At 38.2% G+C, this 19,819-nt stretch overlaps 1 protein-coding gene across 3 annotated transcripts in view; it reads right to left on the reverse strand.

The window, feature by feature from the left end:
- LOC132107703 (T-cell immunomodulatory protein-like) overlaps positions 1 to 19,819 on the reverse strand; it is a 203,699-nt gene that overhangs the window by 19,605 nt on the left and 164,275 nt on the right. For all 3 annotated transcript variants that reach the window (XM_059513876.1, XM_059513868.1, XM_059513860.1), the window contains 2 exons: positions 12,379 to 12,422; positions 10,109 to 10,187 (listed from right to left, as the gene is read on the reverse strand). In XM_059513876.1, the coding sequence (XP_059369859.1) occupies positions 10,109 to 10,187; positions 12,379 to 12,422 (123 nt within the window). The remainder of the gene's footprint in view (positions 1 to 10,108; positions 10,188 to 12,378; positions 12,423 to 19,819) is intronic.

Here is a 19,819-nt window from a genome sequence, read left to right on the forward strand (position 1 = left end):
CGTGCACTTTATTTCACGTCTTCTGAACTGTTGACAACAAACACCTGCTTACCCCATTGAAAGGCTTGGAAGAGAAGGATGATTTTTTATATAACTTAGATTGGATTATTCTAAGAGAGGAAAGTCACATACACCTAGGATGCTTCGAGGGAGAGTAGAAGATGGACAAATTTTTATTCTTGGGTGAACTAACCCTTTAACACTGCTATTAAAATATTAGTGTTGAGCAGTAGGTAATTTTTTTATTTTTTAGAAATCTTCAGAAGAGGCCATTGTAACCTAAACCTGCCTAACCCGAAGTTACAAACAGACGCTTCATTAAGTCCAAACCTTCCAAGAGAGCAACGCTTACAATCCAAAACCAAATTCAAAAATTTTGCAGAGCCGAAAATGTGCTAGTTTATATGTAACTACTATAAACCGAAGAGGCAGAAAATGGTAAACCAACACAAATAATTTGCAATCCATGTGAATAATTTTAGCAGTGTGAAACCTCAGGAAGCTGGAAGGTGTGCAACATATTGCCATTAGAAAAATGGCAACCACTCAAACAAGATATCATACATGTACTGCTCTTCCTTGTGACTCTAAAATCTGATATTCAAAATTATGTTGCTATGCAACGTTAATTTAAAATTCAAAGTTATGTTGATATAAGTATTTGATATAGGTTCTGCTGTCATCGATATCTATTGTGTGTGTATTTGTAATGATCACTAATGCTTGGCCAACATATAGTCCTGTGTATCACACCATAGAGCTGCTTTGACTCAAGAGCAAGACATCAAAAAAGCTATCAAGAGAGGTAATTCTAGAAGAAATAACTGCATTAGGTCAGATGGGTCTCTCTCTCTCTATATGTGCACTGAACATAATAAAAGGACTTCAAACTGTCCTAGCAGAAAAATGCGGTGTTCAGATCAATTACAGAGAAAAAAGGCTCCAACAAAGGTCATTATCACTGTCATTCTCTCTATCGCTCTTCATGGAGAGGAAGCAGACGATACGGTATGTGTGATGAATGTGAATGTGCTCTCTTTGTGATTTTGATGGATTGTAGTGATAACCAGAGACAGAGACGTGCTAACACCAGCAGAGATCTCTTCTTTTGCTCCAACACCACGATGATCCAGATCACCATCATAAAGATACACACTCGTTGTCAGCAGGAGAGCGTCATCTCATATTTTTAAGGCTGTGTGATTTAAAAACGGAGTGTTTTCTGATCACAGGAGACACTGGAAAAAGACAGCAGGAAAGAGGGGATCATTTTTTGGGTTGTGAATGGGTGAGGTCTATACTTGCTATGGGAAATTCAGAGAGGGACAAAAGCTGTGATCAATACTAAATGGACCTCTCACTTCAGCAGCAGGCACAGCACATATATGAGAGTGTGAATGAGGAAGAAGAGAGAGAGGAAGATGGTGAATGGACTTGAGAGACATTAGACTTGTACAATATGATTATTGTAATTTTGGATATAAGCAAGCCCACACAGAACTGGGTAATTCATCCACCAAGTTCAATCTTCTCTTATTAAATTCATTGGGGTCTAAAACGCTGTTTCTTTTCTTTTCTTGACAGCATCATTTCTCAAATAAAAATATAGATACTAGTGATTATATTGTTTCTTCAGCATGAAAAAGAGTAAGAGTAGTAAAACGAAGTGGGAAAAAAAAAATCTGTTTCTTCAACTAAATAAAGGCACAGCTACACGTAACATTCATTATAACAGGTCGGTACCAGTCAGTACTTAAATTTTAAAAATTGGATGATTCAAGCATTTCCCGTTAGCGTTTTGAGCACGGTTTAGAGGATTCCTAAACATCACTGATTGGCCGTTGTTCTCACGTGTCCAACAGACATGTCAGCGATTGGCTACAATGATCATTGCTTCACACTCTTCACTGAGCGCTTACACAGATACACATGGGAGCATTTGAAAGTGGCGTCTATGAGCAGATATATTAGGGATCCGCTAATAGATGTGGCTTTCAAAGGCTCCCGCGTGTATTTGTGTAAGGTAGTCACTGTAGTAGTCATGTTTAGGAATGGTGAAGGGTTAAGGGATCTAGAATATGGTTATTCAGAATAGTGTTCCTTAATCTACAGTGTTACTGTTTTAATTCAGTCACAACATGAATTAAACCTTTTAAATATGGCTGATTTAAATGTCATTAAAATGACAGCTTCCAAAAAAGAGAGTAGAAATCTCAGCTCCGTTTAACATATTTGATAAAGTTTAAAATCATCCTGCAGAACTCAGTAGACATTCCTCCCCAGAGTCAATGGGAAGAATGCTAAAAAGTTAGCAGATTCCATCTGTGCCTATATATGAGTGTGTGGGACAGTGTTCCTCACTGTGATGATTCAGATGTGCTGTTTATTATACAGCACATTCATTTGGCAAATTAATGAGAACAGTCTCAGTCCCTATATTGATCTGCATCTTCTCCTCGTTCTGCGTCCCTTCTCCCTCCTCATGTCTGCCTCCATACTTCACCTTTTTCTGCTCACATTCTCTGTTAACTTACAACTCTCATTCATTAGTTTAGTACTGCAAGGATCAGTACAATTATACAAGCATGAAAACAGAACCCTCTGAGGTACCTTATGAAGTACCTCAGATATGACTGGAGAGGATGCCCCCCACCCGACTCCCGACAAATGCACATTTACTTACAGCCTATACAAATATTCATACATAAATTCCCACTGACGCAAAACAAATTAAATGAAAAGAAGAAAATAAATGCAGTAATGTATTAGGGTTAATGCTAAATCTAATACAAATACAGTATATTTTGCGTTATATATTTTTTGTATTAAAATATTTTAATTTGTGATGGTACACAACACATTTTTAAATGATAGACTAATTAAATTGTCACAGGTTGTTTGAGGCATAGTCCTAATTAGTTTGTAATTGATCTAAAGAATATATTTATATTTCTTGGTGGAAGAGATGTTAGCTTAGAATAGATACTGTAGGTTGCTCCTCATTTAAGCCAATTGAGAAAAAACTCAAGCTGATTTAAAAATGAGTTATTTTCAGTGTTCCAGTTAAACTTACTTTCAGAGAATGGTAGGCCTGTTTTTCTATTTATTTTAAACTGTTATCAGGACAGTACTGTACATGAACAATGTTGCCTTCATGGGATCTGTGGTTACATTGTTGCATTGGTTGTTACTTTGTCTTCAGTTACTTTGTCCTCAAATAGAGAGAGGGAGAGCAAATGCAGACAGCAGCAGGAATACTGTCGTCCCCATGCCCTGAGCTCGAGTCTAAATGTGCAATAAGTCTTGCTGTGCTATGTTTCATTATTGGCCAGTGAGAGCCTGAGGGAATAAGGGTCCTAATACGACCTGACCTGTTCTCCACTCCGCGTACAACATACACCCCATTACTGTCCTTCAGCTGACCCCAGAAACCCTGCCACAATCTCTCCAATTACAGGACATTTATCAAAGAACTGTAGTTAGAAGTTCAGCATCAGATCACAGAGGGACGATAGCCACTAAGCTCTACTAACAGTTTCTGTGCTGAAACGGTGATTGCTTTTATTTATCTATTCCTCTGTTTTCTGTGGGAAATGCCATCAACTCCCTGTCACTCCTCAACTCTTCACATGGTAAACAGTGTGTGGAGGAAAGACAGATAGAACGATAGCTAGATAGAACCACACATACATAGAAATCAGGGCTGCACGATTAATCGAAATTTAATCGCAATTGCGATTAAGCAAAAACTGCGTTTATTATGCGCATCTTGTCAGTGAACTACGGCTCTAACAGAATGATAGAGAGCTAGAATGCAGGGGTTTAAGCAAAAAAAAATCCTCAGCCTGAACTTTTTTCCGGGCACGGGGCATGGGCTGCACATGTAAAGCATGCAATGGCTATGACAACTTTAACATTTGAAAGGATACTATGACAAAGTTATTGCTTTCTTTATTCAAACCGATTTTCTTTTTCATGAATATATGATTGACCTGCAGAATGAAAGCTGTATCATACACTTGGAAAATTATGAGCTATATCATCGCTTATTGACACTAGAAGTGTGACAATACACCTAGCTAATTAGATGAGACAAAGTACAGATACTTGGTTCACTAGAATGTGACAATATTTTGATACTGTTTTTAAGAAGTTTTCAATAAAATGTTTGTCTTTTTATTAAAAAAGTAAAACAATGCAGTTGTATTTAGAAATATTTTAACTAATCTAGGGCTGTAACTAATGATTCTTTTGGTAATCAATCTACTGATTATTTTGACAACTGAGTAATCCTATTATTATTATTTTTTAGTCACACAAACAGACCTAAGTGAACTAGGCTTTAATATGACTATTTATATATAAACTAACAATGAGGAAATAATAATTGGCTCAAAAAACCATCAAAACCAAGAAATTACAAGACTGTATTGAACAACACTATTAAAATACATAATGTAATATGTCTATATATATAACATGAACATAACTTAAGTACATTATGTATTAAAACAAATACCTGCAGAGGGCGCCAACGGCCTGGTGACATTTCACTTTACAGCTTGATTAAACAATGTTTAAATCCATTAAATTTTAATATTTGGCCACGTGCAGAAACATTTATTTTAAAATCGCGATGTAAAATACAATGGCATATTTAGACATAGGTTGATATATCTTCTGTGTTGGCAAAGGTTTATAAATGATTTACGTTACAAATCTAGGGGGAGATAATGCACACGGTAGTTCCAGATTACGTTAAGCAATTAAAATTCACAGCGTATACAGAGGAGTTCAGCCCCTTTCACACATACAGTCTTTACTGGTAAATCACTGGTAAAGTTACCATTAATAGATCATGTGTGAACAGGATCTTTTCAGAAATCCCGGTAAATATGTGTTGGCAATCATATCATTCTTATGGAGATGACATGATTACTCTGAGCCGTTTACAAAGCTCCGCTGCTTTTTAAATGAGCTTTTCTATGTAAATACGCACTAGATGGATATATTTGACCATTTCGCTCCACAGCTTTTTGTCTTGCTTCTCCATTCATCGGGGCTGCGACTCTGCAATTGAATACTATTATGCGCGTCTCGTGTTTATAAAAGCAAAATATTCTGACTGGCTACTAATGTTAGTTTGGTTGAGAGTGAAAGTTGCTCCACTCATACCATTAGTAGGCAGACGCATGGACTCAAAAAGTGATATCAATCAACAAGATTTTTTATTTATTTATTTTTTTAAATGTAGTATTAAACGCTGCATGCCGGAAATCCGGCACGGTGCCAGAGAACTTTAAGCCCTGTAGAATGACAGATAGAACGATAGATAGTAGGGGCATTTCCCCTGAGGCGGCAAGGGTGGCAGTGTCTATATTGGATGAGAAAAAAATTTGTAGTACAAAAATAAAACAACATCAAAATTACAAAATTTAACAATAAAAAAAGTGTATAAATCAGTAATTTTTTAGAAACGTTACAGTAAAGTAAGGTTACAACGCTTCTCTCCCGCCTCCCCTGAGCCCATTGAGTTTTAACTTACCCATTATAACAGAGTGTGCAGTGAGTTTGGTGGGGGGTAATTGAGAATGAATGGGGAAAAGTCGAGTGAGAGGAGGCAATGCCTCCATTACAATTTGACAGGATATGACTAGTTATATTTGGCTGTGATTGGTTCATGGGATAAATGCCGCCTTTTTGAGGACTTTGCTGTCTTATCTCAGAACACCACTACACTCTAGAGGTCTTCACGGGTCCAAAAATTTGTACCCGAACCCGAAAGACACAGACCCGACTGGACCCGATTGTCACATATTCCACCTTAAATTGTTATTACAAGTCAATAAACCGGTTGCAAAAAATACAGCTTTTTGTCTTACCTAATTTAAGGAGCCGTAGTCTCTCTTCCTTGTACCTGACTGTCTGTGATGCATTACAATCCTCCGACAAGAAAGTTATCCATGTTATTAGTCTCATTATTCCAAGTCCAAGCTTAATCCACTCATTATTACTGCTTCAAAAGTCCACTTGATGTCAATGCAACTGTGCACATGTACATTCTGACTCGAGTTAACTCGCATAATAACTTCGACTGTTTGCCTTTTGAACTATAATAACGCCACTGACGTTACTTATTTGCTATCATCTCTGTGCTCTCTGCTCTGCGTGGAGTCTGAATCTGACCAATAAAATTTTAAGATTAAATGGTTCATTTATATTATTATAAAAATGGGAGAAAATGTAAAGTGCGGTTTGGCGGTCGAAGTGTCCCTCACTGGTTGCCATAGAAACATGAAACATGCTGGAGACTGCACATGCGTGCTAGCTGTATCAACCTTAAATATGTTTAACGCAATTTGAGCGTCATAGAAAACATTCATGTTACAGTTCACCTCAGATTGTGTTGCTGATTTGAAATATATTAAATATAAATGTCTCAAGCCTGCAAGCATTATTACCGTGCGTGCACTTGCATTAACTCTGAGTCTGTGCGCTCTGCTTCTAACGGCAGAGAGAGAGAGTGCGAGAGAGAATTTTACACTTTGCAAGTTACAAAAAACCCAAGCAGTGTTTGATCACGGCAGTGTTTGTTCTCCGAGTCCGATGACTCCGATCGCACGGGTATTACACACAATGTTAAACAGACCCGGGATCCGAGGTAATAGATTCGGACCCGCACCGGACCCGGCTGATGATTTAAAATATAGACCCGAACCCGTACGGGTCGGATCCCGGTTCGACGGGTCTCAGGTGCACTGTGAAGACCTCTACTACACACCACTGATAGATAGATAGAGCAAATTATAGAGTACATATATAAAGCAAATCCCTAACAGACAGAAAAACAGTTCTGTGAAACACATTAGTACCTGACCTGAAAATCAAAACAAACCTGACACACGGCAGGTGAAGCCGGAGATTCATACTGAATTTCATACTCAGACTATTAAGAAGCAAACACAGCCAAACACTTCTGCTCATTTGTATTCTGCTTCAGAGGTGCACAACAAGACAAATCAAGAACATTTTTACAGTGACATTTCATTATAGACCACTATGTCAGCATATGCCATTTAACTCGGAGACTGTTTTTTTTTAGGACACAATGACAATAAACATTTATAAATGCTCTATCTGCCTAAAGATTTGTCTTTTATCTCTCTTCAAATTAGAGAGGAAAGAACAAAGATAAAGAGGACAATGAGAGAGAGTGAAGATATTTAAGATAACAGAAATCCTTTCCTAGCTAGTGGAAAGGCTATAATTTGATTGGACAGAACTCAAAGACAAGTTCAGAAACTCTGGTCCAGCTTTTAAAAGCAGGACATAATTGCTTTAAAAAAAGATATCAGTTTCTTCTACAAGCATGAAGCACACACGTTCCTTAAAATTCATTATTTCCCGTTATCTGAGAATATTTTTTGTCCCTTTAGCCATTTATCTTTGAAATAGCTTTGTCACATGCCACTCCCTGTTCTGCTGATGATCTTTAGCACAGTCTACACACACACACACACACACACACACACACACAGAGAGAGAGAGAGAACAGGTCTGCACAGAAGATGCAGACATGCACGTGGCCCAGTGGAGGCACACACACAGAATCACAGCATGAGAGAAACATTCATTCTATTTATGTAATGCTTCCACTGAGAACTCAGTCAGTGATGTATTTCAAAAGAGGGTTCTGGAAAACAGCCATTTACACCAAAGTGATGGAGTTCTGTCAGAGCCGTGAGGAATTTAACCTCATCTGCTCTTAGAAAGGTGGAACAGATGATCTTGAACTTAGTCAGTCGGATATCCCTCAAGGGCCAAAACAACATACGACACACACACACACACACACACACACACACACATAAAATACTAAGCAATCAAGAAACAAGGCAACGCAAGCGTTAAACCGATGTGTGCTTAGTAGGGCTGTGCAAAAAATCGAATGCGATTTTCATGCGCATCTCATCAGTAAAGATGCTCCTGTAATTAGAAGTATATCTCCAGCATATGCGTTCAGATCAGGGTTGCCAGGTTTTCACAACAAATCCTGCCCAGTTGCTTCTTAAAACTAGTCCAAAACTAGCCCAATCGCGTTTCCGGGAGGTTCCCCGATAAAAATTGCTTCCCGGGGTTAAAATATACATTTTTTGGAAGGGTTGGCATGGTAAAATTCGCATTTTAGGGTCTAAATATCACGTTATTGGTATTGGGGTTGCTTCAAACCGCGGACATGAAAAACAATCGCAGACTTGGCAACACTGGTTCAGGTGGAGCGGCAGTTACTACACAGAGCCGTAGTCTACCGACAACTAACACAAAATCGTTTTCAAAATCGACAAAGATCGATTTTGTGTAGATTGTCAGTGAATTACGGCTCGGTGTAGTAAATCCCAACCTGCATTTGTTGTGAATACCTGGCAACCCTGATCTGAACGCACGTGCTGGAGATATACTTCTAATTACAGGAGCGTCTTTTCTGATGAGATGTGCATGAAAATCGCATTCGATTTTTTGCACAGCCCTAGTGCTTAGTTACAGAATCTCTAGTTTGCTCTAGATTGGAAAACAATATTTTAGACCTGTTGTCTATAGAAACATGGTGTGACAATGGACATAAATTAATTTCTCATGAACAAATGTCAATACATTTTTCTGAGTAAAAAAATTGTCCAGAGCATTTGTGTGTATCCTTCACACAATATACCATGCAGAGGTGGAAAGCAACAAATTACATTTACTCGCGTTACTGTAATTGATTAGCTTTTTTGTGTAGTTCTACTTTTTAAAGTAGTTTTTAAAATCTGTAATTTAACTTTTATTTAAGTATATTTTGTTTGAAGTATTCTGCCGTGCAAAGGCAAAAGACCGTAACTTCGATTTTTGTTGAAAATTAGTTATTTATATTTTTGGGACATTGAAGACATTCTTCATCATGTGTATACGACGTATCTTGAGTCAATTTCATTGTTTTTCCAAGAAAATAATGGGTCGTATCAACCGTAACTTGGAAAAGCCACAGAGAAACCAAGGCAGAGCACCGTATAACACCAGTTACCGCTCTTTCACTTTGTTTGGAACGCTCAAATTGAGTTACAGTGTATGGCGTTCTGCCTCGTTTAGATCATGATCTACCAAACAGCTCCACATAACAAAGCACTGTAAAGACCAGATACCTTGGCATCAATATGTTATCGTGAATAACCTTTAAAGATTTTCTTTTCTTTATGTATTGCAGATTATTCACCAGGCTGTCACAACTAGTTCGACGCGTGTGGCCTCGAATGCTGTAGCTAGCATGATCAATCATAATAAAATCAGTAGCATACTAACAGTTCGCAATTAAATCCATATCCTACCATTTCTTGTAACCCGTTAAAATCAATCCTTGGGGATGAACATCATCGGAGATGTTTAATCCTCAAGCATTCTGAGCATTATTCCCATTTGTTGGTGTTCACATCAATTCACAAGTCATTCTTGTAGGTTAGGCTATTTCATACAAATCAATATAAAAGCAATTATGCTATGTTTAGCATTATTTTACATTACTGAACATAGCAAATAAATTGGCATCCATGGTACCCATGCCTGTTTAACTTCTAGTCTGCTTGTTACAAATAAGCCTGAATGATTAGATTAGCTGGATCAGATGTGTTTTATTATCGCACTTGGCCTATCCCATTTTAGTCTCCCTCTCACTGTTAAAATGTACTTGAGTAAATTTTTTATTCTATATTTTTAACTTTTACTTGAGTAGATTTTTAGACTGTTACATTTACTTGTTCTTAAGTAAAATGTAATTAATGTAATGGTACTTTTACTCGAGTAGAATATTTTCATACTCTTTCCACCATGCCAGAACAGATTTTAGAATTAACACCAGGATAAAGTGTACCAAGAAAAAGCTTTTTATAGGTCAATTCAAAATAATCCTAGACTAGTTTAGTCTGATCCATAGAAAGTAGTGAACTAGTCGGGACAGATAAGTGTAGTGTGTTGCGGTTGACTTTTCTTACCTTCCTGAGGCAGGATGTGCTGGGCAAAGAGATATGTGTGATGCCTTTTCCATCTAGTGTTAATCTTTTCTGAGCTGTGTACTCACCAGACGCGTTCTTCAGATAACCGTTCGAGTCCACCGATGTGTACATGACATACGGGCCAGGCTGGTTCACACCAAAGGGCTGTGGGATAGATAGAAGTGATTAACAACAAATACAATACAATAAAATACAAAAAATGTGAACAAAATCATAAAACTACTCAAGAAGCAAAAAAGCAAAACCAAAAACACTACTAAAGGTGTGGTCAAATTAGAAAAATAATTTTGCAGGCCAAAAATCTCCATTGTCTATTGCAAATAGTGTAGTGTAGTATAAAGAAAAAAAAAGGTGATGTTCAGACGAAAAAAAAAAAAAAAAAAACCCTAGAGTTAACTGATTCAACCACATATCCGATAATATCAATAAAATCTTCCTGGGAAAGGCTCATTGTAGTAGCCTGGGAAATTGCAAATATGATTTTGCTTCCTGGCAGACTAAAATCCAGAACATTGGAGCTACTCTGACCTCTGATATTGGCCTGACGGCGAAGATGTTGACCCTGACTGCTTGTATGCAAGTGTGTGTGTTTTCAGACTTGAGTCCACACAGATCACCACACAGAATACACAGGCCCAGCTCTAGCCTCCCTCAAATACTGAGACACATGAGAGATATCTATCAGCATCCAGGAGGAATGTGGGGCCAGAACTGGCTCAGCACCGGGGAGATGGAGCACACCTACTACATGACAGCTTCTCCATTATGGATACTTTTCTCTGTGCAGACAATAAACCTGGGAACTGCAAATGAACAGCATGCCAGGAACAAGTGAGCATACATTTTTAAACGGATGTAGTTGTAGGGCATGATTAATGGTGGGAAGGGGTGAAATTATTCCCTAGTTGTAAATTATGTTCCATCGTTACTGATGAATCCAGCCAATAGACAATGTTGACAGGAAGTGAGACAATCCTGGAGCTGAAGCTCTCAGTCATCCAGTGCCAAACTGACATAAATGAGGGAAACGAAGACCTGGCAGCATCAGATACAGATAAAAAATGTTCAGACAAAGACAACAATGAGGGCAAATTACACGGCCAGAGAATCTGACATCAGTGAGACCTGAAGTCCAATACACTTCTTTGGACCTGACAACCAACTACATTACCAACATCCATCACAGTTTATTCATAGATATTAAAACACAAAACACATGTAACTGACTACAACAGAAAACACAGCATCACAGTTTATGACTTTTGTTGCTTCTTTAATTGCTTCTTCACTCAGCATGTAGAGACACATGATAAATGACTTTCATTTTTGGTGAACTATCCCTTTAATTATCATGACACACACTTTAAATATTAATCATGCTGGGCATTCATTGAAATCATAGAAATTAATAGAAAATAGATAAGTTAAATTTGAACTTCTTCCCTATTTCAGTGTGATTTACACTGGCTGTGATCGTCCAGGATGTGCAACTGTGTGTTGCATGCGACACTGGAAAAATCGTACAAATGCAAATGGCTACAATCTAGAACATATGAATTCATCTGCACTAACATCCCCATTTCTGCATCTGAATATTAATTTAGCATGAGACTGTATAACATATATGTCAGAGGTCCAGCTGGAGCGAGACAGGAGTGCGGCCCATCTCATTAAATCACAGAGGCCTCTGCTATCCACTGGCCTCAGGGTTAACTGTCTGCACTCAGCATATCACTAAGAAGAAGTGCTCACACACAAATGGAGAGTGTAGAAGAGGGAGAAAACAAGAGTGTGAACATAAAAGCCCTTCTTCTCATCAGAATGAGGACAGTTTTGTGACTCACTTGTTCACAACCTCAACAGCTAGTCGATGACTTCAAAGGAAGAAAGATAATGTGACAGAAGTCAGGCAATCAAAATCAGTTTTGATCTTTATAAGAGTTACCTAGATGTAGTGGTCGACTGAACTCTTATTGTTAAGGCTGATTAATCAGCTAATATTTGACATTTTTTAAGTAAAAGCATTGGCAGAAGTTCTCCTGTTTGGCTAATTAGTCACAATTTCTGCTTTGATTTGGTGGAAAAATAATTATAGGTTGCTGAAAGCATATTCAACTCAAATGTAATAAAGAAAAATTAATTAAATCCAAAATACCCATATAATATAAACGAACATGCTATAGGCAGGGAATGTGTAGAACATTGTGAATGATGGGTGTGAATTCTGAAATCTGCAGATAGCAGATTGCATGTGGGCCTGGTGATGCCAAACACATGCCACTCCCACTCCAGTTGAGTGTCTTGTATTGTAGAGCAAAAACAGATCAGAACTCACCTTGACGTTTTCTGGACAGTCATTGAAGCACAGGCCACTGAGCACTACAAAGAGGAAGAGATAAAGACAATCATAACCGTGTCCCATACATCCGGCCCTTAGATAAGACAGGCTGATTGCAGTGTCCGTCTTAGATCCACTTCACAACACTGTGATAAACACGGGCAGCCGTACATTCACCTCCTCTAATATCACATAATTTAACAGCAACTCTGCTCCTGCACACATCATCAGCCAGGACTTATGCCTAGAGAAAATGAATTGGGCAAAATGTGCACTAAATTCCCACTAATGGTGTGAAATAAGAGCCAGACTCTCTGCCTCTCTTGAGACCAAAATTGACTGTGCGTTAGAGAACAGCACATATGTAAGGGAAAGTAAAAAATCATTAATTGCTCATTAGTGGCACACAAAGAACCATCTGTGTACTTGTGCATCTGTCTTTATCTAAACTCAGCATTAGATTTTTAAACTGGCAGTGACAGGCAGCACTATTTCCAGACACGGCGAATTAGAAAGTTCAGGATGGAAGAACACCAGCATAAATTATATAAGGGAAAATGGAAAGGACATAGGAAAAAAAAAGTTGCTTTGAAAGTCTGTGACGGAAAAACTAATTCTGAAAATGTTTTTTATCACTTCTCATCCTTTAGAAATTTATCGTTTTCCATATTTGGTCTGACGGACAAATGTTCTGCATGAGTTATTAGGATTGTGAAATCAAATGTGTGGCTTTGAACGTACTGAGGGGTGAAAGAGAGGTGTGACATGAAGCCTGAAATCATTTTTCATTCATGCCTGGTCTATCAGTTTTGTTTTATTTTTTTATATTTGTTTGTGCTTGGAAGACAAGAACAGAGAGTTAAAGTCAAAATGGTCAATGTTTTTGAAAGAACTCTTTTATGCTCACCAGGGCTGCATTTATTTGATCAAAAACACAGTAAAAGAGGTAATACTGTAAGTAAAATAACCATTTTCTACTCGAATATATTTAAAAAAAATTAATTTAGTCCTGTGATAGCAAAGCCAAAATTTCCAGCAGCCATTACATCGTCTTTAGTATCACATACTCCTTTAGAAATCTTTATATGTTGATTTGGTGAAAAAATAATAAAAAAATTCTAAAAAAGAAAATTATATATATATATATAAAATTATATATATAAGTGTGTGTCTTTAATTTATTTTTATCAATGTTGAAAAAAGTTGTGCTGCTCATAGTTTTTGTGAGACCATAATACATAATACATCATATTTTTTGATGAACAGAAAGTTCAAGAGAACAGCATTTATTTGAAACAAAGTAAATTAAAATTAAACAAAGTTATTATTTTTTTTGTAACAAAGTAAATGCCTTTACTGTCACTTTTGATCAATTTTGATCAATTATATGCATCCTTGTTGTATTGATGTATACTTTTGAATGGTAGTATACCATTTTGGGTCCTGCAACAACCAAGCAGATAACCTTCTCCAGGTATGATATACCTCTTTGTGGCAGACATCCTGCTGGCCTGAAGCTGTCAGATACATTTTTGGCTAGTGTTTGTGAATGTGTGGCTAATATTGACCACTATTTTGAACATACAAACTGACATGCCTGCAGACGCACACTAAAGGATAATGAAACATGCACACATAGTGGAAATGTCTCTATCAATGACAAGTTACCAGCAGGGCTTGTGCACTGAACTGAAGCATGATATGCACGGTCATGACACACTCCCACTGTGTCTGTGTGTTTGTGTGTGTGCATGTACTGCTGTGCAGTACCCAACTAAGAGTACAGCATAAAACCATTAACAGAAGGTTTAGCACTGAATACATCTAAACGTGCTTAATCCCAATGAAATGCCATTTTGTGAACTCACTGCATGAATAATGCGCTTGTTTACTGTCAGAGCTTAGTGTGAGCCTTCATATAGAGATAAGACTCGACATTTGTCTCTATTGCTTCCGCAGGCTTCATCTGGAGATCCTGTAAACCTCTCTAATACAAAGAAATTAAACTAATCACACAGCGACAGGAATGTCATTAAACTTCTATGACAAGCTGAGGGGAAATATAGAGTGTTAAAGGGGACATTTGAAAAAACAATTCAATAAAAACTTATGATGGTTCACAAATCATGACGACATCTTGATAAGCTTATGAGGTTACGTGAACAATTTCCTCATTTGAACACCTCATCCCAGATATCTGAGATGATTTTGTTTTAACAGCTTCAACTGTTTTTATTTTAGTTTTTTCTTGTTGTGACAAAAGGAACGGATCCAAATTGTGTTGCAGTTGTTCCTAGGGCTGTCGCGATAACCGCAATATTGTAATACCGCGCTATTGACAAGCAAACCGCAGAGGAAAGATAGCAACCGCGGCAACCGCAGTGTTCAGTTTTTTTTTTTTTAATGAGGCTGTGGCCTTCTTGTTTTTTTTCAGTTTGTCACTGTGCATTCAATGTTAAATAAATTAATGATACAATATGGTTACGGCTGTAATTTTCTCGCGAGCCTTTGTAGCTTTATGGTGCTTCGTTTGTTTTGAATAGGCCGGCTGAAACGATGGGAGGTGCTCGATCTCGTCCCAAAACCTAATGTCACGTCGCCAGTTTGGGAACATTTTGGCTTTCAACCCAATGAAAAGGGCGAGCCAGCGAATATAGATGAGCCGATATGCAAAATTCACTGCAAAAAGGTTCCTGTGACGCGGCAATACATCTAATTTGAGGTCATCGGGACATTCTAAAACGCTTAACGTGAAAAAAGCTTAACGTGGTTTAACAGACCAAACTCACTAAACATCATATTAATAAAGTATCTACAAAAAATCAGATGATCCCTGAATATGAATTCAACTCGTTTAATAACACGTTAAGCCTTTTCCTCTCATAGAAAACCATCATAACTGTGCGTTCACACCGCCGGCGTCGAGAGCGTAAAAAAATCGCTCTTGCCGCTCTGCTCACGACGCTGCAGAAAGATTCGTGAGCGCTCAGACGCTCTGACGTAGATCGAATGATTATTTTGTATTTAAAGCGACCGCAAAGCAAACAAGCTTGTTGATCTCGTGCAGACTAACCACAAGGAGGGTAATGTTATAAGTTAACCTCGTTAAATATTGTTGTGGACGAAGTATTAAGTTCCTTTACCTAATAATGTATAAAGCACTGTAAAAATACTCTGATGCAAGTAAAAGTCTTGCTTTGAAAATGCTACTTAAGTAAATATAATCAAGTATAAACATTATTGAATGTAAGTATAATCAGGAAAATTTGTTTAAAAGTAAACTGGAACTACAGTACTATTATTTATTATATCATTAGATTATTATTCATTATGCTGCACATCAGCAACTCACCAGTAAAATGAACAGTCTCAGACACCTTGGTCCACGTATCACTTTTAATACGCAAACAGGGACAAATCATAGATTATTGCAAACGCGAAACAGCAATAATCAACCTGTCCTGTATTGTGCTTGGCAACTAATGTGGTCAGAGCTGCGTTCTCTGGAATCCTCTCAAGCGGTGGACTTCTACGTTCCGATTGGTTGCTGCCCAACCGTGTCATAGCTCATTACCATAAAGTTGCCTTGATTTCAACTCTCCTCGACGCTCTCAACGGTCAAGTTGCGCCGCGCCGCTCCTCAATGCCAGCTTACATTGAAAATGAATGACTTCTTAAAAATTTTTTTTATTGGAAAACGCATGTTCTTGTTGCTGTTTGGCATTTAACAATAAACAAAAATGTTTTAAAACGTGTCCCTCTGTCAGTTAAAAAAGCAACAATATATGCTACATAACTCAATGATAGAGCTTTGTATGCAGCAAAATCAGGATAAATTAGGTATGTAAAAAAAATAAAATAAATAAAACCGGCGGTAATATTGAGCCACCCATAATAACTGCAGGGGAAATTTCTTAACCACGACAGCCCTAGTTGTTCCCAGGACATTGGGAGATTTCGCCGAGTGAATCTGTCAGGAGTTCTCAGAAACAATGGAATAGCTGTGATGTGATGGCTGTGAAATTGGACATGAGGCCTGCTGTTCTGTTCCGCACTGGTAAACCAGATGCCACCGATGCTCTAAGTGACTGTGTCACATGTCATTCATAACAGCTGCCCCACACAGACACTCACACATTATTACACCATCAGAGGTGGTGGTGCACTACTTCATAAAGCTGGAATAATACCTGTCACTCTTAATCTAGTCCAGGAAACTGGTGACCAGGTGCTTTCAAAGTTGTGAGATCACAGCCTGGAGTCGGGAGATTACATCCATTACCTTACTCCAACCCAGCAGGAACACAGAGAGCTATATGATTGGCTCTCCGTCTTGGCTGAGGTCAGGCAGTGATTACAGTAACAAGCAGCACTCCCAGTCCCCCATTACCTAATCATTCTGCCTCAATAACAAACAAAAAAAATTATATATTTATAAATACTTAAAAAAAAAATATATACTCTCCACACACTTAAAGCAGCAGTGTCTATGCTAAAATAATACTAATCCATCTTAATGGAGAGAAGCAAGTGAACCATAATTTAATGTGGCTCTGTTTGTTTGAGATGTTCACTGACTAACTAATGGCATGAGTTTGGGGCATGGCTATCTGTTTGACCGACCAATGGCAATTTGAGAGGTGGAAAGGATTTATTAAAGCTGCCAGGTTGTGCACAATTCACAATTGAACTGAAAATGCCTTCTATGTTCTCTAGCTCTTGAAAAAATTCTTACCAAAATTAAGGTAGTAAACAGGAAGCAATTAAAATTTTAACTTTAATTTGAAAAAGTAGAATTCAAAAAACAGTTTGAAACAAAAGTTTGAAAGTTTTGAAAAACATTTCCCAGACAGACATATACTGTAGATATGTTGGATGAATGTTACAATGGTAGAATAGAATTATAGAGTGATACAATAGATAGAACAATAGAACTTTCAATATATAGATCGATATATAGACAGACAGACAGACAGACAGACAGACAGACCTACAGATAGATTGATAGACAGACAGACAGACAGACAAACAGAAAGAAAAATAGACAGACAGACAGACAAACAGAGAGATAGACAGACAGACAGAGAGATAACAGACAGACAGACAGACATATAGATAGATAGATAGATAGATAGATAGATAGATAGATAGATAGATAGATAGATAGATAGACAGACAGACAGAAAGCAAGAGAGAAGAAAGACAGACAGACAGACAGACAGACAGAAAGAGAGATGACAGATGACAGACAGACAGACAGACAGAGATGAAAGACAGACAGACAGACAGAGAGAGAGATGACAGACAGAGAGAAAGAGACAGACAGACAGACAGAGAGAAAGAGACAGACAGACAGACAGACAGACAGAGAGAGAGATGACAGACAGAGAGAAAGAGACAGACAGACAGACAGACAGACAGACAGACAGACAGAAAGACAGAGACAGACAGACAGACAGACAGAGAGAAAGAGACAGACAGACAGACAGACAGAGAGAGAGATGACAGACAGAGAGAAAGAGACAGACAGACAGACAGACAGAAAGACAGAGACAGACAGACAGACAGACAGACAGACAGACAGACAGACAGAGAGATGACAGACAGACAGACAGAGAGATGACAGACAGACAGACAGAAAGACAGACAGACAGACAGACAGACAGACAGACAGACAGACAGACAGACAGACAGAAAGACAGAGACAGACAGACAGACAGACAGACAGACAGAGAGATGACAGACAGACAGAAAGAGAGATGACAGACAGACAGACAGAGAGATGACAGACAGACAGACAGACAGACAGACAGACAGACAGACAGATAGATAGATAGATAGATAGATAGATAGATAGATAGATAGATAGATAGATAGATTTTGGATGCATCTTAAATCAAGTCCCACAGAATCACTTCATTTTAAAGCAATTCAAACCCAAGAACTGAACCCCGAAAAGAGTCCACTCAGTCAGCTAGTTCTGAGACTTACTAACCTGACTAACTATCCAGTTTCAAACCAGCACTGCTTCTCACCCAAACTTCAAAATAAATCAAATTATTAAACAATCTAACAATAAATATCTGGAACATTGGGATCAAGAAACTAAAACACAAACTAAATTACAATTCTAATCGAACTCTTAAATCAGATTATGAATCGGAAGATAATCTCCAGAGTGTCAGAGACACAAAGCAGAGACAGGCTCAGTGAGCACAGTCTAGCCATTAAAACCGGCAGACACAGGAAGAGCTGGTTTCAGCAAAGAGTGTGTGCTCACTGTCAGACAGGAGAGATCGAGACAGAGACACACTTCCTCATTCACTGTCATGAATAATTATCCATAAGTGTGAACAGTATGTGGCTAGTTGATTTCACATTCACACTCATGAAATGCATCACATTTTACAATTCTAAATTATGCACAACCTTGCCAGTCCACAAAAAGACAAACTTGTTCCTCAAGTCCGAGTTTGGTGTGTGACACCTTTCACTTTCTCTCGCTAATAATTTAGTGTCCTCCTCTACTACATCTGTCTAATAAGGCAAAAAAACAAACAAACAAAAACCTATAGTGACTGACAGAACTGAACTGAAACCACAGTTAATAATTTATCAAATTCAATCTGCTACAGTGAAAGAAAAAGTTCCCATGTACAGTTGTAACGTGGGGGGGGGGTTGAACGAGCACTGGACTGAACAAAGCACGCAGATGTTCTTCATTGGGGCTCATCTGCATTCTAATAAATGAACAGGAATGCAATCAGCTGCCATAGTTCTCCCTTTCAGCCTATAGTCAACACACACTTACTCATCCACATCATAACACAGACTCCAACTGCCGTCCGTGTGTGTTTAGAGCACGCAATCACAGGAAATTACAGCACCTGGCCTCTCCTGCCTCTTGTACGCTCCTGCTACCCGCTGACTGCTCACTAAGACTATTTTATGATATAAGCTATAAGAGCTTTTATGATACTGAGGAAAAAAGGGGCAAGTGGGTGTTTTAAACATGGAGATACTGGGATGTAAATGCAGAACAAGTGAAAACAAAACACTAAGGCTTCAACATATTACACGTCTGTGATAAGGCTCATATTCTTTTCATGTATAAATTCAGATTTATGTGAAAACACACATGGCCATGAGGACTTGGCATCGAATGGAACTAAATTGTTTATTTATTCCTCCGAGGATGCAATAACTGAGGGCTTCCCAGGCAATATGTAAACCGCTGGGTACTGAGAGAGGGAACAGTAATTGCATTAGGACATGGCTTACATAACCCACAATTCCTCTAGAGGACAGTAAATGAGGAAAGCTGATGCAGATATAACGCTCTGATGTAAGTCACCTGCCTCACTTTAGCAGTTGGTGGGAACATGGATCTCAGGAGCATTTCTAGTCAACAAACAATTGTCCCCATATTTTGATACTC

The sequence above is a fragment of the Carassius carassius genome, chromosome 2 (assembly GCF_963082965.1).
Source record: "Carassius carassius chromosome 2, fCarCar2.1, whole genome shotgun sequence".
NCBI lineage: Eukaryota > Metazoa > Chordata > Actinopteri > Cypriniformes > Cyprinidae > Carassius > Carassius carassius.